This window comes from Simochromis diagramma, unplaced genomic scaffold (genome assembly GCF_900408965.1).
Source record: "Simochromis diagramma unplaced genomic scaffold, fSimDia1.1 OVJJ01000024.1, whole genome shotgun sequence".
NCBI classification, from domain to species: Eukaryota; Metazoa; Chordata; class Actinopteri; order Cichliformes; family Cichlidae; genus Simochromis; species Simochromis diagramma.
Window position 1 is genome coordinate 322,547 of NW_024387332.1, and position 27,694 is coordinate 350,240.

The following is a 27,694-nucleotide window of genomic DNA, read 5'->3' on the forward strand; positions in this document are numbered from 1 at the left end:
CTCTAGTTTCATGTAACACTGCCAGCACACAAGGCAGTCAAAGTGCAATAAGAGCACCACATACAAAGTGTGTTGCTCGTGTCAACATAAAGCACCGAGTTACACAATCATGTCATGATAGTAACGGTACTATTCTTTAATCCAGTACAAAATGTGCCACATGGGCCTCAGAGACACAGGTAGAAAACTTTACACAGGAACAAAAAGCAGGGTCTTTAGCCTTTGTTACGATGGAGTGCAGCTTAATGAGGACAGTGTATAAAAGCTTCTCACTGGGCTGAAGGCCTGATTGTTGTACCTGTGGAAATCCAACGTCACAGCTACGATCAGGGGACAAGAGCACATCATTTTAATGAGAGCTTTACACTGTGATGACTCCAATCTGAGTTCAAATAGAAAAAATCATTCCAAACAGACTGAATACAATATAGGTGTTGTCAATAATAATAACAATAATAATAATAATAACAACAATAGAAGAAAACAGCAACACATAAGAAGTCGCTCCCATTTTCAGGACCACTGCCACAGTACATTGTTTCATTTCAATCAACTTGGTCTGCTACACCGACATCAAGACTCCTCCGTAAGCCAGCACATCGATGAAGTGACGACGCAAAGAGAACATTAGTATCAGTCAGTACTGTTGTCTGTTGGAGGGCCATACATATTTCACATTCAGCCTTCAGTGTTTCTTCCTGGCTGCTGATGCGCGAAGCAGAAAGTTGGATGACGGAGCCGCCTGAAGCTCGTGCTCCAAAGTTTTCCAGGACTTTTTCCTGTATTACAGAAAAGGGATTTGCATTTCTTTGCAATACTTCTGCATTGTCTCACACTGTGTATTACATTCTGTGTGATCTGTACCAGGGGTTCGTCTACAGAGGCTGTAAGGGACAATTAGACAGGAAGGAGACATGACGCGACTGTCCTGCTATCGGTGCTCACATGCTAATAGGTCGGTGCCCAACAGCATGCTGCTGCTTACTGTCAGAACAGCTAACTGAATGTTTTCAGTAGTAACCTGGAAAGATCCACAGCACCATCAGCTCAGACAAAGAAGCAGCCAACAACAACCACACATCAGGCACAGCCTCAGCAGCTACATCCAGCTGTGCTCACAGCCAGCAGCTCCACGCTGTCCCTCATCATCTCTCCTCTCTGCAGCCAATGAAGTATTAGCCTTAATTGGCTGTGTCCAACTGGACTGGATCAACACAGCAACAGTTACAGTAATAATGTAAGGAACACAAAAGTATTGTTAGGTAAAGTAACACAGGAGTCGAGCTAAGACGTCCTGCTGCGGCCCTTCTGGATCTCCGTTCACAGCACAGCTGACGTGGGCTTGTTCCCGTTGGGCATCTGGTGGCATTTCTGTCTTCTCATTTTATACTTGTACTTAAAAATGAAAGAAAACAATCTGTAATAATCATGAATGTCACAAATGAACCGTCCGTGGTGCAATAATAACATGCCAAACGTTAAAAATGCCCAAGTATCCACTGAGTGCGCACAGGCAGGCTGTGGCCTGCTCCGAGTCCGGCTTCTTTTCAGGAAGAACGACCCCCCAAAGTAATGTAGATGTTATCGGCCTCGGATTAATAACGATGACAACAGTTCAGTTTGGTGGAAGTTAAGTAGGATTATTTGATGAGTTCGTACTATAATTTCAGTGCGTGTTGACTTTAAAAAACAGATGGGAAAAGAAAGAAACGAAATGTCAGCCTGTCGTTTTTGCGCTGTGCTCATCTTCTTCACATGGCGTACTTCTGGGTCCATTCTTTTGCTAGTTTGTTGTATCTGAGAAGAGAAAAAAAGACACAAATCGATGACACCATCAGACACACTCGCTTTACTAAAGACGTTAGCATGCGCGTGTGTGTATTCACTTGTCTTTGTCGTTCTTGTAGATGTGAGCTATGTCAGGCACCAAGGGGTCATCTGGGTTTGGATCACACAGCAATGAACATATGGACAATAAAACTGCAAAAAAAAAACAGGTGAAAGGATCCCATCAGTGAACTGAGGACAGTTTCATTGTCAAGTGTGTAGAAACGACACACTTCAGTTAACATGGGGCAGACGTGACGCTGTGTGGGAGCAAAGGGAGGTTCCTCGGCCCTAATCATACGATCCATAATGTCACTTTTTAAAATACAGACGACACACACACACATCTGATTACCTTTAGACACCGTCAGTGCTGGAGACCACTGTGACCGCAGGATGTCCAAGCAGATGCTGCCGTTGCTGTTTATATTTGGGTGATAAATCTTTGTTGTAAATGCTACCTGGATTAAAAAAATGAATGACATTAGTAACATTCAGCGAGTGGAATAACTGAAGCGAGCAGGTCCTGAGTGACACCTTCCTCATCGTCAAGACGACTGAAGCAACTACCAATGAAAGAGCAGGATACCGTTTCCAAAGTAACCCAAGCCTGTAACGTCCACTACCCACCATGACATCGTGACAGCGACACACAACACGTCTTGCTGTGTGGAGTCTGGGCACCGTCGTGGATTTAAATCAAATTTGCAGTGCAGACTTTCAGCTTTGATTCAGTGGGCTGAACAACAATGTTACAATATCTGTTTGAAAATCACAGGCTCGACTTTCAGAGGCTCAACAGTAAGTGGACCATGAAGTGACAAACTCAAGCACAGCAGCTGTTCATTTCCTGACGGCAAACGTACATGCACACAGACACACAAACAAGCAGAGCAGTTAAAGACCAGGAGACATCCTGGGATCCTGTTAATGTCAAACTTTTGTTAAACCTTTTGAATTAAAGCTTAAAGCCTGCACTTCAGTCACTTCCTGTTTGATTTAAAAGCCACACTTGCTATCCCAGGTTAAGTTTAGTCTTTTTGTTTGTCAATTTTCTTTTGGCATCAGGATTAGTTCATGTGTGGAAAACCTGCTTAAAGAGCTTTATTCAGGTGTGCAGCCACCGTAGGCCACCGATCCTCCCAGTCTTAACTCTGCTGGAGCAGTGAGCAACATTTTTCCAAAACACACGCCCTTATTTACTTATCAAATCAGCCAGTGAGCCTGGTACACGTGTCCAGGAGAGACCACTCTCAGAAATGTCTCAGGACAAAAGTGAACAGTTTATCTTCCAAGCAGGCCGCCACCGCCCTCCAGTAACTCTGACCGAAGTAATAACACATGTGTACAATATGTAAGGTAGGTTATACAATCTTCCCACCAAACACACTGTGTTTGTGCTTCTTCCTGTGTGTGTTTGCACAGTCACCCTGAACTAACTGGTGACCCTAGACTAGCTGTGTGACAGACTAGTGACCCGTCCAGGGTGTACTCTGCCCCTCACACCATCTCACTTCCTTTCCTGCCTCGTATGACCTTAAAATGGATAAGTGGTTAAGAGGGCGGCCGTGTGGATGTGCTGCTGTGTATGTATGAAATGTGGCACAGTGATGCAAGTTGTCAGCTCTGTGAGACGGGAGATCTAGCAGCATGGCAGGAGAAAAGCTTGGGGCTCTTACCTTTGGTGGCTTGAACGGGTAGTCAGTAGGAAAGTGAATTGTGAGAAAGAAAACTCCTCCTTGGTACGGACTGTCACCCTGACAAAAAAACACTTCTGTCAACACAACAGTGAAACGATTCAGGTGGAATCAGTCGGCTCGCTCCTGTCACCTTCAGCCCAGCTGAACAAACTGGTTGGTAACACTTCTCATTTGTCTATATTTATTTATTTTTCTATATGAGAATAATTTCAACGCTGTAACAAAGAAATGTCCCAAATATGGGATAAATAAAGCATTGCTCATTATTTCTGATGCATTTAGTGCAGAAAACATTATGAGAGAAGAAGAAGCAAGCTTAGCGTGACACTCACCGGGCCCATTATTGTTGCCTGCCAGTGAAACACTAGGAGCAAGAAACAAAACAGAGGCACATATAAGAACGCAAGCTGTACATTCAACCAACACAATGTTCAGAGGCCATCATCCACCACGTTACACATGCTGTGTGTACAGAGCACAGTGCACACTGTGTACTGTGTCCACAAAAGACAGACAGCTGTGCTTTGTCATCAGCCTTACTCTAACTGGCTGATTACAGGGTGACTAACAGCCGTCGCTCCCATTTCCCAGTTAAAAGATAACCTATGGAGCTCATAGTTAACCCTTTGGAGAACCCCTGGCTGTCCATTCAATTTTAAATTGGTCCTAGACACAGCACCACAGTCCAGTCCTGGGGTGTCTCACTGTGAAACAGCATAGGGCGCACGCATACAGTCACTTTCAGGCGATCAGGATGGAGTTCCAGCCTTCGGCAGAGGTCCGGCTTTCTAGAAGCTAGTCTGACGTCTCTGCAGAACTTCCTAGTAAATCTTTTAGGACCCTTCTTTAGCCAAATGAAACATTTTCTTCTGATATCTACTTGACTCGTTCTTCCACCGCTCTTTTTTTATAACTGACCCTACCAAAAAACTAAATAAATTAAAAAATCCTCTTGAAAACGATTTATGTTTTGCTTTAGATTGTTAAGATAAAACGTAGAATGGCATTTAGGAACTATGAAGAGTCTCAAGGCCGACATGCAGGATGTGAACTCACTGTCATCCCCCACTGGTCCAGCCGAGCACTGTGCGGGAGGGTCTCTCTGCAGGTCCTGCAGCTCCTGGTCAACATAACACAAACCAGTCTGTGAGGTTTGACTGAACATCACGTGACACGGCAGTTTTAATGTGAATCAGCTGCAAATGCAGAAATCTTTTTCGTCATTAATGGCAAATACCATCCAGGTATCGCTACAGTCCCCACTAGGCCGTTAATGCAAGCATGCTTGTGTGCGACTTTGTTTCGACAGTGCGGACCACCATCAGTTACATATATGTAGTTATTATAAGTCCTGTCAAGCCTTCGAGAAGCTCGTCTAACGTGTTATTTCACTTTTCCATTATGACTGGTAGTCCTCGCCGTGCGCCCTCAACAGTCCACAAAGGAAGTGAACTAGTCCACACTACAGAGAACCGAAATGAACTCCGTGCAAACTTCCCTGGTCACTGCAGTCCCAGCCCTCACTACAAGCTGGACAACACAGCTTCTGACACAGAGACAGGCTAACATGGAGGGCACAAAGAGGGTAGTTAATGAGCTAACTACGCTCTTTGGTCATTTGTTAGCGAGCTAGCATGAAACTTTGGATTTGTCAGCCTGCTTCGTCCGTTAGAAGAGATGTCAGCGGCCCCATTATTATCAAAAATGTGATGAAGTTTGAGCGGAGTTGTTTCAAAGCGGAGGGAGTATAAGATCTGTATGAATACACCTTTAGCGAAAAATAAATCCTATCGTTAGCCTCTGCTGTGCTATCTTTAGCTGGCAACCACAGCTAGCTTGTTAAACTTACCTTCTGTATTCTTTTCAGTGCCATGCTAACTGACGCAGTCCGCTCCGGTGCTCACTCCTCGCTCGTGTTGGTAGGATTATTGCTGGCCAAGTCAATGGTTGTAGTTTGTTCCCTGAGTACTTCGACAGCCGGGATGTGTTTGTGTTTTTATAAAAACCTCTTTTGTTTCCGCTTTCTTCTGTTTACGGTCGTCCCCTCGAAGTGGATCACGGGAAATGTAGTTCTGAATGTGCGCTATGCTTGTATCTCAGAAATAACCCTTATTTAACTGCTATGCTTAAGGAAGTGTCTGAGGTACCTTTAGTTCTTGCCTTTCAATGCTTCATCTTTTTAATCCACTACAAGCTGAACAAGTCGTCTGCAGGTAGAAGAACACTCGTTTTTCTTGTTCAGAAATCAGAAACATCCCACAGTTCCAACCATATACGGCTTTCACCTTCATCATGTGATGAAATGTAATTGTATTTAAAACAAAGTTTATTTGCTGGAGGACTGTTATTTGGTGAAGTTTCTTTACATACACTCACTGGGCATTTCATTAGGTACACCTCTCCATAACACAAACATCTAATCAGCTAATCACAGAATCATAGAATAACAATCCAATGTATTTAGGCACGTATACATGATGGAGACAACCCGGTGAAATTCAAAGCGAGCATCAGAATGAGAAAGAAAAGCACGGTGATGGTGTTAGATGGGCTGGTCTTAGTATTTCAAAAACTGCTGATCTATTGGAACTTTCCCCACACAACCATTTACAAACCAGGTCATCAGAAGACCTGATCAAACCTTAAAGTGGCCTACAGCAGCAGAAAACCACACCAAGCGCAGCGTCTGTAAGAGCAGGAAACTGAGGCTACAGGCTCACTGAACTTGAACAATAGAAAACATTGTCTGTGCCTCCTTTTATGACTGCAATTTACCAGTCTTGGCTCGTCGAGCAGGATAACAAACTGTGAGCTCAAATCCTCTGAAACCTGAATATAGTTTCTTGAACATAACATGTGTTCACTCAAAATCTCCAACAGTCCCCAGATCAAACAGAACACCTCTGACACGTGGAGGAATATTCACACCATGGATCTACAGCCGCACCATAGCTGCAGCACCCTGATGAGTCTATGCTGCAAAGATTTAAAGCAGCTCTGAAGGCAAAAGGGGGTCTGACCCGTTATAAGAAAGGTGTATCTAATAAAGTGTCCAGTGATGTCTTGATGCAATGATTTCACTTTGAATTTCTTTGTATACTTAAATCACAACAGTCCCAGGGTTTTATATTGGAGTCTTGTTTATTACCAGGTGTTCTCCGTTGGGTTGCTTTGTTCTTCCTTTTATTCTCCCCCTGAAGGGAGGGAGTGTGTAATCAGCTCCATTTGTCTGTTTGTTAGCAGTCTAGCATCCACAGTTTTCAAGATATCATTTTCCAATGTAGTGTGCTGGTAGAGCCCTCAAACAGCACAAACGCTGTATTACCCATGATTTCTTTATGGAACTTCACACTAAAGTTCTAGACCTCGTGGGATATGAGTACGTAGGTTTTATGTTAATTTTTTTCATTAAAAAAACTTATCAGTGATACATTGTATGAAAGGTTTGGAAAGAGCAGTACAACACATAACATGTTTCCATCGCAGGCTGACATCAGCACATTGTAATAAAAACATAAAACATCAACGTTTTAGTTTCGCTCTTGCCTTTTGGGGGAGATTTTCCTTACACCTTAGCGTCCTGTGTCCTTAGACCTTGTTGTATTTTGGTTGTGGTTACTGTTTGTATTTATGACATGTGTCCCCGGATTCTTGTTCAGTCTGTGACTGTGTTTCCTGCACTTCTCTCGCCATTTCCTGATTTACTTTGATTTATTTTCCTCGTGTTTTGCTGTCTTCAGAATCAGAATACTTTATTAACCCTGAGGAAATTATGTGGTCACAGTCACTCCAAGACATTAAGAACTGACTGAACTCAATTAAATAATACAATATATTACAAAATTACAAATATATATATCCAGATATTACAGATATTAAATATATATATGAATGACATTTTACTCTAAACTGTAAAACTGTTATTTGTTAAAGGATGTGCCAAAGGGTGTAAATTCTGCAGCCTGGAGGAGCTGGAGTACTGTGTGGCTCGGTGGTACATTTAGGTAATCTCACTGAACATGCTCCTGTGACTGGCCAGCAGCCAGTAGAAAGACATTAACGGCTGCCCTTGAGCCTGGTTCTGCCAAAGATCGCCCTGTTCAAAGGGGGTTCTTCCTCCGCAGGCCACCAAAGTGTGTAACGCTCAAATATCTTCTTTCTGCCTGGCTTCACCAAGTATTTAGCACTGACTCACTGCTTCAGTCTTTCTCTTCAGTCTATATTAGTTAAAACATCTTTAACCTCGACGCTGTGTAACAGTTAATATGCGAACACAGGGGTCATCTTTTATATTGAAGTTACAGGAACCCGATGAATAAATCCCACTTGGGCCTCTGTGTTGATAGACACGAAATGATGCTAAATTAGAGACGTTATGTAAGCCTACAGCATAAACACTCTCAGGGTGCCATTACCAAGAGCCTGGCCTGGACAGCATTTCTTAAACTGTTATCTGTTTACTGATCCCAGTATTCATGTTTAGGAAATTTGGGGCCAATTACAGTGATAACATGAACTTTCCAACTGATATGGGTAATTGTCAGCATGATTAGGACCCTCTGAAATTATACAGGAAGATGCACAAAATCTCTTTTTCCTTCTCTTTCTCAAGAAAAACAGCGACGATGTTAAACCCTCAGATATTTCATGACTTACTGGCTTTTTACAGGTTGTGTGCCAAGGAAAGAAAAAGCCTCATACTTTCTCACACTCTGAGCACAAAAAGACGATGTTGTTTCGATTCTCCAAAGCCACAAATGTCCTTAAGTTGTATAAAACCATCGCAAACTACAGAGACAAACTAGAAGACGTGTGAATACTCTAGCCTACGTACTGACAGCGCTGAAACAATCATCTAATACAAGTCCTGCATTCAAAGTGTTACTTTAAATACAAGTATTAAACATAATAATAATAGTATTGTAAATGTATTACAGTTTTACTCACTGCAGAAAAAATACCCCGTGACTGTAAGTCTCTATTATATCCTTATTGTATCATTACTCATTCAAAACTGTAAAAGTAGGTTTTTATATTTGATGCAGATTAACCAAAAATATACACATTTATAATGGATTCATCTGCTGATTATTTAACTTTAAAACAAAACGCAGCAAGCGGCGGCAAGCTGCGTCCTGGCTGGTCGCACCCTGGGGGTCCGCATGGGCACTGGAAAAGTCTGAACCTCCTCCACTCCCACGCCACCGGGGAACGCCAGTGGGGGTGTCGGCAGCGTCGGCCATTTGCAGTAGATAAAACAGGAGTGCTCAGGGAGGGGCAGCGAGCTGCTGTGATTGGCTGGGTGATAAGGAGAAAGAGAAGACGGAAAAAAGGAGCTTAGTGAGACCAACAACAACAAATATGAACACACCCAAACTAACACCGATGCCGGGAACTCCTCAGAGTGATTAGAAAAGAATTTCTCCCAAATTCATTTTACAGCAGGACAAATGTCCAAACTCAGAGTCTCTGTCACGAACAAGCCGCCGTGCTTTAAGCTTGACAAACATGCGTCCTCTGTAGTTAAATCTAGTTTTGACCAACTACGTCTAATCTCTAAAGCCAAACCAAAACCTCCAGTGTTAATTTAACACTGGAGATTTTGCTGTGTAGGTTTGGGTCTATTACCCCAATTCTCTCTGACCTACACTGGCTCCCATTAAATATCACATTGATTTTAAAATCTTATTGCTTACTTTTAAAATCATAAATAATACCGTGCCTAGCTATCTTACTGATCTTCTCAGCCTGTATATTCCTAGTAGCGCACTGAGATCAGACCAATTGCTCTTGGTGCAACCTAGGTCACGGCTGAAGACCAGAGGTGACCATGCTTTCCCCTCAGTTGCACCTAACCTCTGGAACAACCTCCTACAAGCTGTTTGCACATCTGACTCAATCCAGACTTTGGTTTAGCCTTCCCGGCTATCTAGAGTACGCTTCTTGTAAGTGTACTCTTATGCAAGCCCTTTTCTTCTGTTTTGTTGAACAATGTTTTGTACTGATTTTACTTTTGAAGTTTTATTTTGATATCTGCTTATGCTTGGTTAATCAATGCTCTCCACCTGCTAGCTTATTTGCATTTATATTTTGCTACTGCTTTCACTGGACCTCTGGTTTTAAATGTGCTATACAAATAAAGTTGTATTGTATTGTAAAGCTACAGAGTGGTCACACCAACATTTTATTTGACTTATTTAACTTTGTTTCTCCATAGAGTTAATTAGTAAATTAATTGATTGAGCATTTTATAAGACACTGTATTTACTCTCCTCCTGTAGTTTGTGTATGAGTTAAATCTGGGAGCTGCAGAGATCTGACTCCTATCTACATGTTAGAAACAAACGAGTAACTGCATGATGGAGGATCACATTCTTTCATTTATCAAATCCATTTATTGTGATCCAGCCGCTGCTGTTGAAGAATAAGCTACAGCAGCGGTCCCCAACCCCCGGGCCTCGGACCGGTACCGGTCCGTGAGTCGTTTGGTACCGGGCCGCGAGAGTTGAGGCTCAGGTGTGAAATGTATGGTTTTCAGGGTTTTTATCGGTTTTCAGCGTTATTTTGTTATTGTTTTTATCGTTAGCTCGGTTTTCCTGGGTCTCTTCACGTGTGTTATGAATAAATCTTCTTTTTTTCGGTACCGGTACTAGTTTTATTTTGTTGTATTTATCCGCGACACCTTGAAGGCCGGTCTGTGAAAATATTGTCGGGCATAAACCGGTCTGTGGCGCAAAAAAGGTTGGAGACCGCTGAGCTACAGGAAGTGTCAGCAAACACGTCCACCTTCTCATGGATTACTGACTACCTAACAGACAATATGAGAATGTGAGAGTGGGCAGAGCTCCTGTCCTGCCTGTGGTGTGCAGGACAGGAGCTCCACAGTGATGTGTGTCTCCACCTACAAGAATGGTGACTGACTTCAGAATGAAGAGGACAAATCGTGTCCATCCTGAGGCAGGATGCTGATGTGGCACAATGACAACAGGCTAAAAGGAAGACCAGCACAGAGGCTCTGCTGGGGGAACAGCATCATAGCTGGTGACACCTACAGACAGACTGAAGTGATGGCTATGTGTTCATGTGACTGGCTGCACACTGGAAACATTTGAAGCTGTGGTGGAGAGGAGGTCATTATGCAAGCTTTCGACCACGCTCTGCACCACTTACAGCAGGCAGCAGAGGACCTTCTCTGACAGACTGATGGAGCTCCACTGTGACAAGGACAAATACATTAAATCTTTTATACTTTAAGCAACTCATCTGTTCTCTCCTCCACACAGTTGTCATTTATAAGTTTGCTTTACAAACGTGGACATTACAGCTTGCAGGTGAATCTTCCCCTTTCAGTACAGCTAGCCAAATAGCAAAGATCCACTTACTGCTAAAGACACAGAGAGTGAAAGTGAACATAAAACCCATTGTTGCAGCCAGAGGCAGCGTAAAGGTGATCCCTTAAACTGATGTGTAGTTTTAGTGTCCTTATTTTCCACTGGGTTATCAATTCTGTCACTAGTTAGCTAACATAAGCTAATATAAGTCAACCAACCTGGTGAGGTAACATATTGTACTTACAGGAGATAAACTTTAAACACTTGTTTCTTAAATCCAGCTTCACAGACAGAGTTACATCTATGTCAGTGTTTCAGAGCAGGGCTACATGATGTAAACAAGCCTTTATATGTTTGGTGTTTCATGACTGCACTGTCACAGCTCTGATGACTCTCCACTCCACGTGCATTCTGACTTTCATTCTTCTTCTCTCCAGAGCGTACCTCCACCTCTCCCTACGGATCATAATGTCACCTGCAAACATCATAGTCCACAGAGACGCCTGTCTGACCTAATCTGACAGTCTGTGCAAAGAGGAAGGAGCTCAGAGCAGATCCAACGACCACCGTGAACACCTCACCACTGTCTCTCTGGCACCACCCTCACATACATCTCTGCCACTCCTGGCCTCCTCATGCACATCCATACAGACACAGTGAAGCTCTTTCTGACCTCCTCTATAATAAACATCATATCTGTAGTGCTCTTTCTCAGCATGAAGCCACACTGCTGCTCACTGATCATCACATGTTCAAACTACTTGTTATATGTTTGCTGTGCCCAAATAAAGTGTATCTCATGTCATTACTGACTTATTTAAGCTAAAGGCATATTATTTTATACAGTTCGTTTTCTCTGTCCCATTATGTTCACTTCAGATTTGTTCAGGTTTTATGTGAGTCTATTTTTTATTGTGATTTTGATCTTTTGTACTGTCTTCTTCAAACCACGTTCTAACTATTTTGGGGTTATACAAATACAGTTTATTATTAGACTCGCAGTAATATCTGATTGTAACCGAAACACTGACACGCTTTTTATATATAGTCACGTAAGAGTAAAATGTATTTCATGGAAAATGCAAATGAAGGCACGTGCTGTCGTTCGTGGATGAAAATTGATGGTTTTGCGACAGTACTGGCAAGTGTCGCAAACGTGTGGGAGGCTTTGAGCTGCTCGTTACGTAGCGGCTGCCGCCTACACTGACCTGGATATCTGTGGCCGAGGAAGGCTCTGCCGACCTCGTTTCATATCAGTGCTTTAGGACTGCGGCACAGCGCGCGGACCTGTTTGCAGCTGCAGGGCCCTCGTGCTGAAGGCTTTGAACAGCAGCGGTGTGTCCGCGAGGACGGACTGTTAGCAGCCTAATGGACAGGATCGATAACAAGGCCGGGCTGAGGACAGTTATCGTGTCATGTCTGTGGTCTCTGATCACGCCGCGTGTCCGACTCGCTGCTGCGTGGAACAGGGTCTCTGTATCGTGCACCTCCGTTTACTCCGACATCAGTATTTACTTCTCTGAAGCAAGGAAGTGGAGCTGGCGGAACTCGGAGAACGTGAGACCGGACGTTGTGTGACTTGACCGCCATAATAAAAGCCCTAAGTAGTTTTGTTTACGCTTATAAATGGCTTCTGGGGTTAAACAGAGGAGTACAACTGGAACAAAACTACAGCCAACTTGTCATTTGTAAAATAACGTTTCGTCCTTTGCCAGTGCCGTGTATCCCGAATGATCTATCCACGTTGGTCGGCTTTATTTTGGAGTGTGCGAGCGGAAGTCGCCCTTGGCTCTGCGTGCGCTGACACTGGTAGGAAGTGGGATGTGGCCAGGATGTATTTATGCTGCTGTCCGAGATGTGAGAGTCAGTAAATCAGCTCTGCCTTTAGAGCCCGTGTTCCCCGGCGCTCACAGCGGGGGTACGCTCACTGACGCTGCCTGTCAGCGTGGTTCGTGTCAGGGGTCGAAGCAGCGGCCGCAGCCGCTGTGCTGTCCCCGCCTGGACGGCACCGTGCCCGGGAACAGTTTGTTGAATTTGCGCGTGGCTGTAGCCTGAGCTTTACGTAATGACAGCATGTGAATGACACGTTTGGCTTGTGACTTTCTTGCCCAGCACTGCACATCCACGGTTTTAAACACATGTCAAGAACTCAGCCTCAGATGATGATGGAGTCCTCTGTCGCGCTCGGCAGGCTGGAGCTGGCCCACAGCTCCTCCGCGGGTGGGGTGACCTCTCGGCTCCCCGGAGGCGCACCCCCTAAAGAAAAGCCCGGCCAGCCACCCTCAGGGCTCCAGAGCCAGGCTCACCTGAACGGCTGCGTCCCGCTGTCACATCAGGTGGCGGGTCACAAGTATGGAGTGGATAAAGTGGGTAAGTCAGCTGCGGACACGACTCTGATCACCCTGCACTTACAGTTCGTGTCACAGAACCACCTCTGTGCTCGCCTTCGTGTGACTTCATGTTAGCTGGTTATTCAAACAGCAAACTTACACACTGGAACTTTTTTTTGAGTGTTTCCATGATAGGAACACGTGTGTCAGTTTCTCTTTGCAGTTCTCTCTGTGCTTTGCAAACGTCGCGCTCTACAGTATCATTTGGAGTGTTCGTTGAAATACCAAAATTCAGAAAGTTGTCCATCGTCCCGCTTGCTGCAGTGTAGGGGTGAGCGTTATACACTCAAAATTATAGCACAACATTTCAGGAAAACATATTTTCTGTATGTGTGATACAATGACTGGAGAACACTTTGATGATGGTTGCAGGCAGAAGCATTTATAAGTGTCAGTATCCTCCTTTTCCAGTGACTTACTGTCACCAATGACATATTTCCTAATTTGAAGTATGAATCAAGTTCCCAGCAGGGTCATAGTGCAACAGTAGTGACACAGCGTGAGTCAGCTGTAGACACAAGTGTAGCCCGAGCAGTTTTGTTGCTTTCGTGTGTGCAACTACTGCTGAACACTTCGGCTTGAGCTCCGACTCTCGGAGATCTGGACTTGTCTTAGTGTTGCCAACACATGGGATTACTTTACCAGTGTTATCATGGTATGAAAGATGTGTACCTGTAATACTGGAGACACTTTTATATGACACAGTTACAGTCAGACAGAAATGGATGGATTTTGATTAGTTGCCAGCTTCACATGAATCAATATGACTGTTGATAGTGTTATAACAAATATATCCAACAGAGTAATTGTAAAGGTGTCCCACAGCCTGTTTCACAGTAATGGTTGTGCAGCGGTCAGCGGTCTTCGATCACGTAGGTCACAGGCACCGTACAGCCACGCTCTGTCCACCTGACGTAGTCGCGTCTTCACAGCTCCATCACTTTGAGATTTTGCTTTAAGAAAGACGTTCTTCATGCAGCTGCACGTCTCTTGTCAGTTCAGCTTCTCTCTGTGTTCCTCATTCATCACTCCATATCTGCTGCTGTGTGGTTTCACAATCACCAAATATTTGAGATTGGCTTCTTGCAGCCTGAAGCGTTGTGCTTGAGAACCTCCTGCTCTGGATGAGTACTGAGAGTACTTTATTTATTTATTTCCTGTAAATCAGACGTTTATCTGTTTTATTGGATTATTATTTAGGTACAAGGGGCAAAATCCCATCACTAGATATCAGTACATTGCAGATTGGCAATGAGTGTATGCTGTCAGTCTGCTGTTTACCTCAGCTGTCAATAGTGTCCACGTCTGTTTGCCCTGAAGGAGGCTGTAAAACTCTGGAGTCAGTGAAAGTGTCCAGCGACAGCGATACTGAGCACTGCTGTTTTTGCAGCTGTTAGCTGACAGTGGCTCTAACATCACTGGAACTCTCATACGATACGAGTGTATTCAAGCTGTTTATCAGAGGAAGACTGTGATTCTTAGGACTCAAGCCTGACATAATGTTAGCTCAGAATCAGATGTTGTTGTTTGGCTGCTCACGTTCAGGTGTTTCGGCTCACATGGATGATTTACTGACAGTCAGTAAGTTTGGTAAATATGGGGAATAAATGAAGATGTTTACGCAGTGATTATGCTGATCAGGCTGGCTGACTCGGATATTTGTTTTAAACAAACAAACGTGTGTGTGTGTGTGTGTGTGTGTATGAACCTCTTTTATCTGAATATTGTTGTGAACTGTCAGTGAGGCAGCGACAGCAGAGTAACATCGGCCCCGCCAGTCTGCATGTCAAGTATCTTTGGGCAAGTTACTAACGTCAAGAACAGAATGAATATTAACAAAGAGCACTTAAGCTCCAACTAACAGGCGTAGAAAAGGACTGCTGTGCTTTTATGACAGTTGTAGAACAAGTTGAACTTGTATAATCTCCTCCCACTGCTTCTTCAGGCCTCTGCTGCTTCTGTGCTGTTAAAGGTGTTTTTGCAAACGATTCCTCTGCCACTGTCCAGGTTTCAGGTCTGAGCTGCTGCGAACAGGAACAACACGAAACGGTCTCCATAAGATTCTTCGTCATGACCGGAAATATGTTTGGTTTAAGTGAGGTTTGCATAGACTGACACGTGACACACACCCACTGGCTCTGAATTCCCTGAATGCCCTGCCCTATTCTCACAAGCCGACTTAATTGTAGTGAGCCGGAGGGTTAAAAGGACACGTTTGACTGGATGTTTGCATTCAGAATCCGTTTTCTTGGCCTGTGTGAAATAGCAGGTCTGTGCACATTTTCTTGATGGTGGTTATTTTCCTCTGTGCAGGAAACAGCCCGTCATTATCCAAACACAACACATTCCCACCAATAAAATACCAGCAAACTGTAAGAGACGTGAATGTGTTTGTGACGTGTCAGAGAGCTCGTATTTGTCATGTGTGTAAATGTGGTGAATCATTAAGTGTTGTGTGTACTCTATTTTTCCTCTCTGTGCGTTTCTGTCAAACCTTTGATTTAAGAACTTTATCATAAAGCTCAGTGCTGAATGAATTGTTTATGGTTAAACTGTTAAGGTGTCTTTAAACCGTCGTCTTACTGTGCAGCCCCTGGAGCCATCGGCCTTTCACACAGATTATTTGTAAGTTTCCATTTTCAGTGCCGTCTTTTGTGTTTCTTGCAGGTATTTTGCAGCATCCAGATGGAACAGTCCTCAAACAGCTTCAGCCTCCACCCAGAGGTCCACGAGAGATGCAGTTTTACAGCATGGTACACACACACACACACACACACACACACACACACACACACACACACACACACACACACACACACACACACACACACACACACACACACACACACACACACACACACTGTACCGGGTCACATGGTCTCTTTGAAAATGGCCCAAAAAACAAAAACAACATTTGTCTCAAAATATTGTTTTTAAACTTTGTGTGCTATGCTTTCAAAATAAAACTGGGATATTTTAAGGAGATTAGCAGTAAACATGTTTCTGGTGATAAAGTTAACAGACTTATAAATGCTGCTGAGTAAGTACATGAAGGGCATTAACAGCCTTGTTTTGCACCTCTGCTGTCACAGAGGACGCAGGTTTACAGCGTGAGTCACAGACGAGCACCAGAGTAGCCTGGGCAGTTTTTTGTTTGCTTGGTTTTTTCCCTCCTATTATATTTCAAGTGTAACAAAGGCTACGTTCACTCTGCAGGTCTTAATGCTCAATTCCGATTTTTTTGATCAAATCCGATGTTTTTGTCTGCTCGTTCACACTACAGATAAAATGTGACAGCAAACGTGCTCTAGTGTGAACGCTCAAAGCCCGCATGCGCAAAAGAAGACGTCACACACAACGCGCTGTTTAGACCCAGAGCAACAGTATGTTTGACTGATGGCCTTAATATAAAGACTTCGGACTTTACGTTTCCCAATTTTTGCTTGAAGTTATTTTGTTATTTACATAATAATGTGAATAACCTAATAATGATCCTTATTGCTGTTTTAGAGGAGCGGTGCTTCTAATTTCTGTCAGAATCTGCAGATTATACAGTACAAATAAAATGTTCACGTTTCTCCAACGTTGTCTTCCCAGCAGTTTCACTGACATCTACACTGGATGTCCAGGAAGGTTCACGATGTCTTATCGCTGATAATTGGCGTCTGTCTTGTGTCAGTGACGTAAAAGACGGATTTAATGCGACATGACCGTTCACACAGCAGTCGCTTTCTAAAACATCAGATATGTATCGGAATCAGCTGCTTCACTGTTTTCTTTAGAGCTGTGTCAGGACGGAGTCTGAGGCTAACGTGTGGCTGTCGTTTGACGGGATCCCAGCAGCAGGCCCACACTGACCAGCATCGCTCCCAGTTTTCAAAACTTTACTGAGCTCAGGAGGCAGTGTCATGAAACACATGCTTGCTCTCTGTTTTTTAAACATTTTGTACCTTTAACCTTCAGGAGACTTTAAAACAGTCCCAGTATCAACAGATTTAGCCACCCTTCGCTTCCAGTACACTGACCTCTTTGCACTTACTATAAAGAGCCTGAATATTATTTTCGTCGTGGGAGGCACTAATACCAAAGAAGATTGTTCAGTTCTTTGCTGCACCGTCTTCCTTTTCTTCATGCCGTCCTGAGATGATTTTAGTTACTGTAAAAGCTTTGGCAGGTACTTATTTACATAGAGATAAACCATCATATGGCATTCTGTCCTAGGTTTATGCAGAGGACTGCTGCGATCCCTGTCTTCTCGAGCTCCAGACTTATCTGCCCAGATACTACGGCACCTGGTCCTCTCCTGACAGGCCCAACGGTAAGACACAGCTAGTGTTAGCCGCTAAGGACAAAGACAAAAAAAGCTAATAGTGAGTTTAACGTCTCCTCTCTGCACACACTGTTTACCTGCGTGTAAGCAAAGATGTCTCAGATCAGCAAACAGAAACCTGAGAGCTTCTGACCCAGTGTACGCTGGGACCTCCAGCTCCAAATACCAGTACAGACACTGACATTTTACTGTAACAGGAAACTGTCAGTCTGTCAGTAAGGATCTGTAGCTGTCCGCAGAGTCAAAGAGAAAACCACTATGTGTTAGATCCTCGATGAGAGCTGTGAAAGCTTCAGCACGTGATTCGTGTTCATCCTGGTGCATCCAGATGTGATTGTTGGTGTAGGTGTTGCACTGCGGGTGTGTCTTCATATCATTGTATTCTTACATGAGGTAGATTTTTTTTTTTTAAAATAAAACTCACGCTGATATGCCAACAAGCTCCGTGAACGTTCAGCATTTCACCAACAATCAGACAAAATGAGACAAACTAACAGCTTCTGTTGTGACTGACAGACCTGTACCTGAAGCTGGAGGATGTGACTCGTCACTTCATCAAACCCTGTATCATGGATGTGAAGCTGGGCCAGCGGAGCTATGATCCGTACGCCTCACAGGAGAAACGGGAACAGCAGATCAGAAAATACCCGCTGATGGAGGAGATCGGGTTCCTGGTGCTTGGCTTGAGGGTGAGTTTGAGTCATGGTGCTGTGACAGTAAAAGCACGCACAGGCCTGCAGATCAGTCGGTGTGAAAAGTCCAAATGCAGAGTCTTTGTGTTTCGAGCCAAATGTCCCCCCCGAGTGTTTCTGTAGGAGTTAAGAAGGTGAGTGGAAGGTGCAGTCGACTATCACTGATAACTGTGTGAGCACCTCTCTGAAAGCAGTTTGTGGAGGAGAAACATCAGCAGTGATCTTAGAGAAGCAGCTGTTGCTGCCCATCACTCTGGAAACACCGAGAGAGAACGTTTGGTAATGAGAGGAAACAGCTGCCAGTCGGAGTGGAGGCCCCGGCAAGTTCACCCCAACATCAGTGCACTGCTCCAAAAACCCAAGAGCAACATGGCTGCCATCAGACCTCAGTCAGCATGTTAAATGCTGACATTCATGACAGTGCAGTTGGAAATCGACCAACGCCGCTGTCAGCACGCCGGTGGAGGGAGGACGATGGGCTTGTTCTGCAGGCTGTGGGTCTAATGTGTTGACTGATCTTATGACTCGCACATGTTTCAGTGTCTTTCGTGTCAGTGAAGCTGAAGGTGCTTAGTATGTAAAATGCAACTGTGCATTGACTCGGCTGTAAAAGTTGCATCTTTTTACCAGCACGTTTAGACACCTTTGCTAGTTACATCTGCTAAGACAGCTGCATGCATGCAAACAAAGAACGTGCATGTAGAAAGGCTGGTGTTGCTTCCAACACAGACTCGCATCTGTATTTTCACAGTATTAGTAAAGCTGATGTCTGCAGGAGGAAGTATCTTTGCTGCACAGGGTCACAAATCACTACGATAAGGAAAACGAGTAACGTTTGTCCTGAGAAATGCCGTGGAGTGGACCTGGAAATGGGTTAATCTTTAACCCTGTAATAAATCAGCTGAACAGTGCGCGACGCTTCCATGTGCATGCACGTACAGTCACACCCACTGTCCACACCAAACAAACAGATAAGAGGAACGACAGAGACAGCTTATCTGTTTGAAAGACAGTCACATAGCGAAACCTTTATCAGGTCGATCAGTTTCCATTACAACTTGTCATCGTCATCATCCGCAGTAGGAGTGCTGGTTTGGGCTAGAGTGTGATAGTGATACAGGCCAGCGTTGGGCTTCATGCTCACTCTGATACTGTCCTTTGTTTGTCTTTGAACAGATGTTTAAAAGCATTCATCTGAATGTGCCACACCACTGAGCTCTGACTCCAGGACTGCATTCAGTGTTTCCACACCTTGTTTGCTGTGGTGTGAATGTGTTGATGATCTTTGCAAACTTGTTTTCACTTCTCCTCTTATTGGTGTGATGTGTCTGGGTCAAAGGCCAGAGAGCCATGAAGTGCAAAGGCCGCCAAACAAGTTTCTAGTGAAGAGCCCACTTGTTCTGTGTCTGGGGCTAATCTGAGGTGAGCATGAAGTACAGAGGGCTCATGTAGACTGAACTAATGGTGACACAAAGGTTGGATTTTGGGGCTTTTCCCCAAACTTTCTATTTAGCACCCTTTAACCCTGTAACACCAGCTCTGTCAGATACCTTTAGATACCTTTTCTCCCCTTTGCTTCTGTCTGTTTAAGATCAAATGTAGCAAAAAACATACAGAGATATTAAAAAAATGAAATCCCTGTGTGTGTGATCCTCTGCCAGAGGCCTGGGAGCTTTAGGGTCCTGAGCAGTATCTTTGCTGTTTCTAGGACTGCGTCCTTCATGGTGGAGATCTCAGACGTCGTTCCTGGGATCTGCTGAAGGTCTGGTCCTCATCACCCGATGCAGATCTCGGTAACCAGGGCGACATTTGAGCCGCTATGGCTTCAGTTATGTCTCGCTCACAGTGGATACAGACGGCCGGTCGGTTTACAGGGTGAGAGAGTGTGCGGTATGAAAGAGGGGAAGGATACGTGTGATTCAGTGCTGAGACGTCATGAATGTGTTTTGCAGAAATGAGTAATAAGTTTCTAGATGACGTGAAGAGTGTTTAGCATCGACCGATGGGCTGACGGAGCAGCAGCTTTATAGCTCCACACCCTTTGTAAACGGCTCATAAAATGTGATGTCTGCGTGTGGACTTTAGCTGAGTGCTCAGTGTTTATCATGTGGTGTCTGCAGAGAAGGCTTCTGTACAGAACAATGGGACACTGCACAGCAAACATGTCCCAGGGAGCCAAAGAAACCTGTTTGTGTTGGTCTAAAGTACGAGGCTACGCATGTTTTACTGAGGTCAGTTAAATAAACATGTTTGCAGTGTCCATGTGAGTGTATGAGTATCACATGCACTGCCATTTATATAGTTCTTTTCTAATATTACTGAACACTGCAAGAGCAGTTTCCATCATACAGCCCAGTTTGATCTTAGGTGGGCCGGACCAGTGAGAAGCTCCACACATAATAGATATTTTTTAATATAAGAAAAAGAATATGTCTCGGTTTATTTTGGTAAGTAAATGAAAGAAATCTGTCAGCATCACTCTTTAGGCGTAAACTGTAAGTAGTAAAAGTGTAAAATTTAGATAACATCATTTATGCCCGAACTGGAGATTCATTCTGGAATTACAGAAATCTAATTCCTAATGGCTCTGGTGTAATATGAATGGGGAAGGTCTGGAGTAGGGATACAGATGTTGCTTGAACCCATGTTGGCTCCGCCCACTAATATTCAGGTTGAAATGGGGAACGCGGCTAACGAGGAAAGGCAATAAATAATTCATCACAGCTCATTCTCCCAAACGTTAAACTTCGGTTAGAGCAATAACAACAGCGTGTTCACAGGACTGAACGTTGGACTCGGCTTCATCACCAAACGTCATGTCTGTGTGGAGGTTGTTGTACTGCCCTCTGCTGGTGACAGACACCTTAGTGCAGCTTTAAACCAAACACTGATTAATCAGTAAAAATAAAGTTCTATTGTGAAAGCAAAAAGGTTTAAAAATGCTAATCTGGGAAACATTTTACAATAACATCACACTAGTTGCACCGTGTACAGTAGGGGTGCAACGCTACACAAAATTCACGGTTCGGTTCGATACTTTGGTGTCACGGTTCGATATTTTTTTCGATACAAAAAAATGTTCATGCTTTTTTAATTTGTCATTTATTAAAATTATAAATATATATTTTAACTCAAACGTACAGTTTTTAAATTTAATGTTGCTGAAACAACAAAGTAATAAAATAATAAATCTATCTGATGGAGAAATCACTCATCTTTGGAAAAGAGAGTTTATTACAGAGAAATGGCTCTTTCCAAAATAAAAGCTATACTATACGCTTCTTCTGGGCTATATTCTCAGCAGCATATTAAACCTATCAGGTCCCCATAAGGAGAATCATGTGCTAACTGCTGTCTAAATGACTCGGGTAAAGTTTGTAGCATGCGTGCTTGTTGTTTTTGTCTGCTTCCACTTGTCTTTGCACTTGGATGATGTCGGCGTAAATGTGGAGTCATATTCGTTGTGTTCCCACTAGTGCTGTCAGCGTAAATCTGAAATCACGTTAACGCCACAACACGGCAAATCTCCGTTAACGAGCTACCGCGGATCGCCCCGTGCGTGGGGCTGGACGGCCAACACGTTAACGAGCTAACTGCGCTAACGCACTAGTTCCCACCCATGTAATTGAGCATTGCGTGGCACATCCAACATACTGTTTTACTTTTGTCCATGACGCGCTTACCTTCAGGGTCATACGTCACATGAAAACCAAAATAGTTCCAAACGCCACATCTGAATGAGGGTGGGGGAGGTTCAATTTGCCATGTTGCAAGGAGAGCTTAGCTTCTGTCTCGCTAGCTTGCCCTGCGCTCAGTGAATCTGCACTCGACAGTGCAGCCTAGGCGGAGTAGTCGAGCGCAGATCCACTGAGCGCTCAACACAGACGGCATCATCAGAATTGTTGTATTGTTCGATACATATGCGTACCAAACCAAAAGCACTGTATCGAACGGTTCAATATCGATACGAGTATCGTTGCACCCCTTGTGTACAGTTATCACTGCTGCTACATCACTGCTGGTAATCCTCACAGTCATAATCATATGAGTGTTTATGAAAGCCATACTATGGAGGAGTAATGCTGTATAAATGATAAATTAAGCTTTTTCTAATACCTTAGTAATGCTAAAGTTAGAGTGCTCTCTATAGACTGATTCTAAATGCTGTAAACATTCATCAGCATTACAGTGGAGCTGTATGCTCCTGACAGGAGCGGTGTGGGTCTGCATCATCACGATCTGCTCCCATCAGAGGTTAGTGCACTGATCTGAGGGCGTTCCTGTCTACTTCAGTTGTTTACGTAGATCGGATGCTGCTGTTTGCTGATCACTCTCTTCCTGAGGACGGAAACAGAAGACAGCATGTCATTATTATGCTAAAATAAACCTGTGACAGTTGATTCAGTTAGTTTGGCTCTAAATCCATTTTGAGGGTTGTTTTTTAATTTGTGGAATCTTTGTCATGGCTGTCTTGATTTTTAGATTGTAGTGAATCCCCTTATCGTTCATGATCATGGGATTGCAGACGTAAATATGTTGAAAGGCTCCCAGCATGCATTGCATGGGTTTGTGGACAGAAATGTCAGTCTGAAAGAGCTGCACAGTGTTTGAGTCGCGGCTCTGAAGCTGTGTCGGTATGTAACTCTGCATTCAGCACATTAACAGAAGCGTCTGAGCTCGAACCACTGCTGCAGAGTTACACACATGCACGCACACACGTTTGTGTAGTTCTGGGCCACTAGGTGGAGGCAGCCTTCAGGTCCCGTTCTCTCATTGGCTCACTGTCTTCGATCGGTTTGAAATCCATTGCAAAGTCCTGACCGATCAGGCCTCGTCACAGCTCACAGATGTTGTTGTGCCGTCTCAGCAGGAAGTCCAGGAGCATTCTGGTTTGCTGCCAGCTGCTGAATAAGTGACTCTGAGAACAGTGACACTGTGTTTCAAACCAAAACTAATGCAGACGTTTGTTTTAATGTGAGATTTTCTTGTATTCTCAGGTGTACAAGGTGTGCACGGACACTTTCGACTCCTATGATCAGCATTATGGAAGAGGATTGGTTAAGGACACTCTTAAAGATGGTATGTGTGTGTGTGTGTGTGTGTGTGTTTGTGTGTCTGTTCGATTGTATGTTTGATGAAATTTAAACAGGGGCTTTACTCCCCCACCCCAGGGTCACGCAGCATGTCCCAGAGCTCATATCATGCTGTAGTTTGTTGAACATGACATTGAATGCTCCTCCACATTCACCCGATCTCAGTGCTGGGATGTGGACGCTGTGTGAGTCTGTGCCAGTCACAGGCAGGTCTGAAGGAACAAAGGGGCTCCAGCCTGATACTGTTAAACCTCGTTTGTGTGTCTCTCATTTCTTCCTGGAACCTTGTTAAGATTCAAACATGCAAAATATGATTTTTTTTTACCATTTTTCAGCGGATGTGAAACTTCTGATCGGGCCTGTGTTAGCACGGTGTACATATCAGTGTGCAGCGTGATTACAGTAATGTGTTACAATGGCACACATAGTGGAGACACAGGCTGCGCTTGAGTTATTGTGTGTTATTGTTATTATTATTGTTGTTGTTATTGTTTTTGAACGTCTTCTCCTGTCCACCAGGCTTGTCTAAATTCTTCCATAATGGAGTTAGCCTGAGGAAGGACGCCGTGGCGGCGAGCATCCGCAGAGTGCAGCGGATCCTTCGCTGGTTCGAGTCCCAGCACCAGCTGACTTTCTATGCCAGCTCCCTTCTGTTTGTCTACGAAGGCCTGCCCTCCTCTGTCTCTTCCTCCTCCCTGTCGTCCCTCCTCAGCAGTCCATCCATCAGCCCCACTGTGATGGTAAAAACACCCGCGTCTTTGTCATCAGGTGAAGGCGGCACGGAGCGGAAAGCCCGACAGGGAAAGCTGGGGCAAGGAGAGGAAGTGGCCGAGTACAACAACAACAACATCCAGGTGGCAGAGCACTGGGACTACAGCCTGGACGCTGTTTATTCCAATCGCAGGAAAGGTGAGGACGGTCACAGGGGAGACGGTGGTGCTGTGAGCGCCGTGTCTGGAGACGGCGTCTCAGCACCGGGTGAGGAGGACAACTCTGCATGGAAACAGTCACGTGAGCTGCAACGACCACCTAATGGGAACGGAAACAAATCCCAACTGCAAGAGAAGGATGTGGACAGAGAGGACGGCAGGAGGAGCGGGGAGGAGGCGAAGGACCGAGGAGGCGACGAAACGGAGAGCGGCGCAGGAGACGTAGAGGTGGAGGTCAGGATGATCGACTTTGCTCATGTTTTCCCGAGTGAGAGCCAGGATCACGGCTACATCTACGGCCTGAAGCGCCTGCTGACGGTGCTGGAGCAGATCCTGTGTGATGCAGCGTAGAGCTCGCTCAAACAAACCCCGCCTCCTGCTGAAACGACGAAGCATCATCTCACCTGACTGTGTGTGTGCAGTGGAGGCGACTGGGCAGCTGTGTTCAGCACGACATGCACTAACCAATCCATGAAGGCATTAGAACCTCACACGCCGCGTCTGCAGCTCACTGATGCTCACACAGGGTCACCTGACCTCAGCGATCAGTGGTTTGAGTATCTGATGCCACGGCCAGTGAAACTGACGCCACGTAGTGTAAAATGATGGGAAGGTGTCGACCGTACCTCTGATAACGCTGCCGATGGCTCTGCGGTGTCTCGCTTTCAGGAGCGAGCTGCAGACCACAGATCCACCCACCACCTCAGTCCTGATGTTTCCGGGCAGCTGTGCAGACGGAGGGATTTTGTTGTTCCTGGATTCACAGGGTCAGGATTGTGGTGACTTCTATGCAGTCTGTCTGTAAACTACCTAAAGCTCCACTGCTCATGCTGACACTTCCTGATCATCTTATCATTCACAGGGCTTAACTGGATTCATTTATGTTTACTGTGTGGCGTCAGATTCCTAAACCAGGGCTAGAAAGCAGACGTGAGTCAGGGATGAGGCGGGCCTGCTCCACCGTTGTTGTTCATACCACTGTCTAAACATGTCTAACTCAGGTATTTACTGTAAGAAACAGCTTAATGTTAGTGCTACCGTGCTCCTCATCCCGTCTCAGCCATGGCTTGTTTGATCTTCGACACGATCGAGCTCATCGATGTCGACCTCGGCGTTTTCCCGTCGTCTTTCACCGTGGCTGCTTCTGTCCTCGTAAACGTCGAGCTGCCATATCATCCTTCCAGACGCCCGTCTGCTTTTCTCTACATTTGGATTTGTCGTGATGACTCCAGTGCCATTGTTCTGTTGTTAGCTTAGGTCAGTGATTTTAAGTTGATCGTGTGAGGAATTCATTTCTAACTGGGTAACAATTGGAAAATCAGCCATTATAACTGTGAAGGGATTGCGTGCGTGCGTGCGTGTGCGTGCGTGTGCGTGCGTGTGTGCGTGTGCGCGGTAGAAGGGACGTGCTGCACTGATTAATACACGATGTGCTTGTGGTATAAGCTGAGATGATTCCCTAAGGATAGTTTTAAGATTGTAGGAAAAAGCTCTGTGCGTGATCCCAACTCGTTCTTACACGACTCTCAGCTGAGGGCAGCTGTGTGTTTGTTAGTGCTTTGGTAGGATGGAGCCTGCTGCAGACGACTGTATCACACCAAGTTCAGGCCCCAAAGCTGCTCCGGGTTTTCTTGCAGTCCTTGGTCTTGGTAACGAGGCTAATATTAAAAAAGAAAGCTGGAAATAGTGTTTTAGAAATGGTGATGCAGCTCCGGGAACAGGAAGTCCCCGCTGGATGTGGGCGAGAACGAGTAGTAACAGTTGAAGACTGCTTTTCTTAAAAATGTGACCTTTTGTCACGATCTCAAAGTTTATTTAAATTGTCAACGAGTATTTTTTTAATCTCTTGTAAATTCAGAGCTGAAATATCTGCTTCCTGTCTTTTATTTTGGAATCTCAGCCCCTCCTCTCTTTGACCTGGAATGGCAATAATCCCCCTGCTGATATAAGGCAGCGTTCTGGAAAAGCGTTTGGCGGTGCTCGTGATTGATGCTGTTGCGTTGTGTGAACGCTGTGGCTGTGACGCTGAGACGGTCTCGCCTCGGCGCCATAACTCCAGCTGAATCACATGACATAAGGAAAATCTCAAAATCCTGATGTTTTGTAAATGAAACTGATGAAATGTGTTTGAACTGTAATGTGAACCAAAAGCAAAGGTTGACACTTTTCTCTGACTTTGCTTCTTTTTTATAATTTCCATTGATTTTAGGTTAATCTCTTAAAGGATGTTTACGGGAATTTTTTTTTTAAGCGCTGCCTTATTTTCTGGTAACACATCTGGATCATGATCATTGTGGCAGCTTCTGATTCTGGGCCTGCTGTGTCGTGGCTAACTAACAGAAGGGCATTGCTTAATCGTTAACCGAGTCAGGGCGTGTCCCTGGGCCCGGCGTCTCGGTGCAGGCAGGCAGCTTTACCAACATCACGTCCGCTTTGTTCCCAACATGAACCTGATGACACCAGCGTGTTGGTCTGCTAACACTGGTCACAGGTTTGTGACATTTCTCATCTTATTCCTGCTTCACTTTACAGCCAATCAGATGAAGCATATCATATTGTTTCTGTCGTCGTTGTTGTTGTTCTTTTCTTCCTTCACTCATTTGTGCATCGATCTCTTTTACAGTACTTTAGGTGCAAACTGAAAAAGTCCGAATCACTGACTAAATTGTAACAACAGTCTGCCTAATTACCCAAATTTATTCATTTGCATCTCAACTGTAATATAAAGTCAAAGTGAATAAAAACTTTAATCTGCTTTGAGTGCTTGTCTGCTTTTTAAAACAAGACTGCATTGTTCATCTTAAAGAGCTTTACATATGACCTTTGCTCTAACAGGAAGGTAAGATTCAAAATGTTGAAAATAAAGTTGACATATCGAATCAAACTCTCTGTTTAGTGAGTTAGAAGAAGGAAATGTGGATGCAGAGTGCCGTTCTGAATCTCTTCAGGAAAAAGAGCTTCGGTTCAAAGGTTTAATCTGTTCCTGAGCCTCATTTGTTCAGGTATGTTTAGATCAGGATCCAACCATCCTTCAGCCTGGTTTTACTTTTCAGGAACTGGAAGTCACAATGAGGCAAATCCAGGATGTTTTTTGCACACTGGCATACACCACATTTAATTTTGAGGCTTACTCCAGTGAACATGTAGCAGCAGATGGAAAGTGAAGAGTCACAGCAAACTGTAGAGAGGAGAAATTTAAGCCAGCATGAGCTTCATCATGTGATCCTCAGTTAACATGAGGGTGTTCTGATCTTTTCAGCCAATCAGAATCATTTTGGCAGTATTTGAGTTTTCCGTGTGACATGGGAAGACCTCTGGTAATCTCCTACAATGTTCAGTGGGGGTGATCATGGCTCAAGAGTTGGGAGTTCGTCTTGTAATCGGAAGGTTGCCGGTTCGAGC

General features: G+C 44.5%; 2 protein-coding genes and 1 long non-coding RNA gene across 3 annotated transcripts; 1 reads left to right on the forward strand and 2 right to left on the reverse strand.

Annotated features, from left to right (window-relative positions):
* Window positions 1–112: 112 nt before the first annotated feature.
* ube2d1b (ubiquitin-conjugating enzyme E2D 1b) lies at window positions 113–5,644 on the reverse strand. The gene is made up of 7 exons (XM_040006311.1): window positions 5,377–5,644; window positions 4,584–4,647; window positions 3,860–3,891; window positions 3,507–3,584; window positions 2,183–2,288; window positions 1,887–1,980; window positions 113–1,797 (listed from the first exon to the last, which is right to left on the reverse strand). Exons 1-7 carry the CDS (start codon window positions 5,398–5,400, stop codon window positions 1,752–1,754), a joined length of 444 nt encoding a protein of 147 aa, XP_039862245.1. The 5' UTR covers window positions 5,401–5,644; the 3' UTR covers window positions 113–1,751.
* A 2,916-nt stretch (window positions 5,645–8,560) lies between these two features.
* On the reverse strand, window positions 8,561–12,174 carry LOC120718009. The gene is made up of 2 exons (XR_005692342.1): window positions 12,067–12,174; window positions 8,561–8,825 (listed from the first exon to the last, which is right to left on the reverse strand). It is a non-coding gene; the product is annotated as an uncharacterized LOC120718009 (long non-coding RNA).
* On the forward strand, window positions 12,115–27,047 carry ipmkb (inositol polyphosphate multikinase b). The gene is made up of 6 exons (XM_040006303.1): window positions 12,115–13,228; window positions 15,916–16,001; window positions 17,470–17,566; window positions 18,095–18,267; window positions 23,268–23,349; window positions 23,883–27,047. The coding sequence occupies exons 1-6, from the start codon at window positions 12,997–12,999 to the stop codon at window positions 24,641–24,643; spliced, it is 1,431 nt and encodes a 476-aa protein (XP_039862237.1). The 5' UTR covers window positions 12,115–12,996; the 3' UTR covers window positions 24,644–27,047.
* The last annotated feature ends 647 nt before the right edge of the window (window positions 27,048–27,694 follow it).

Coding starts and splice junctions, on each gene's coding strand:
- ube2d1b (XM_040006311.1), bottom strand. CDS start 5,400: ATGGCACTGAAAAGAATACAGAAG. Junction 1,981..2,182: donor AGCACTGACGGTGTCTAAAG/GTAATCAGATGT, acceptor TTTTTTTTGCAG/TTTTATTGTCCATATGTTCA. Junction 1,798..1,886: donor TACAAGAACGACAAAGACAA/GTGAATACACAC, acceptor TTCTCTTCTCAG/ATACAACAAACTAGCAAAAG.
- ipmkb (XM_040006303.1), top strand. CDS start 12,997: ATGTCAAGAACTCAGCCTCAGATGATGATGGAGTCCTCTGTCGCGCTC. Junction 17,567..18,094: donor CTCTCCTGACAGGCCCAACG/GTAAGACACAGC, acceptor TGTGACTGACAG/ACCTGTACCTGAAGCTGGAG. Junction 23,350..23,882: donor TAAGGACACTCTTAAAGATG/GTATGTGTGTGT, acceptor CCTGTCCACCAG/GCTTGTCTAAATTCTTCCAT.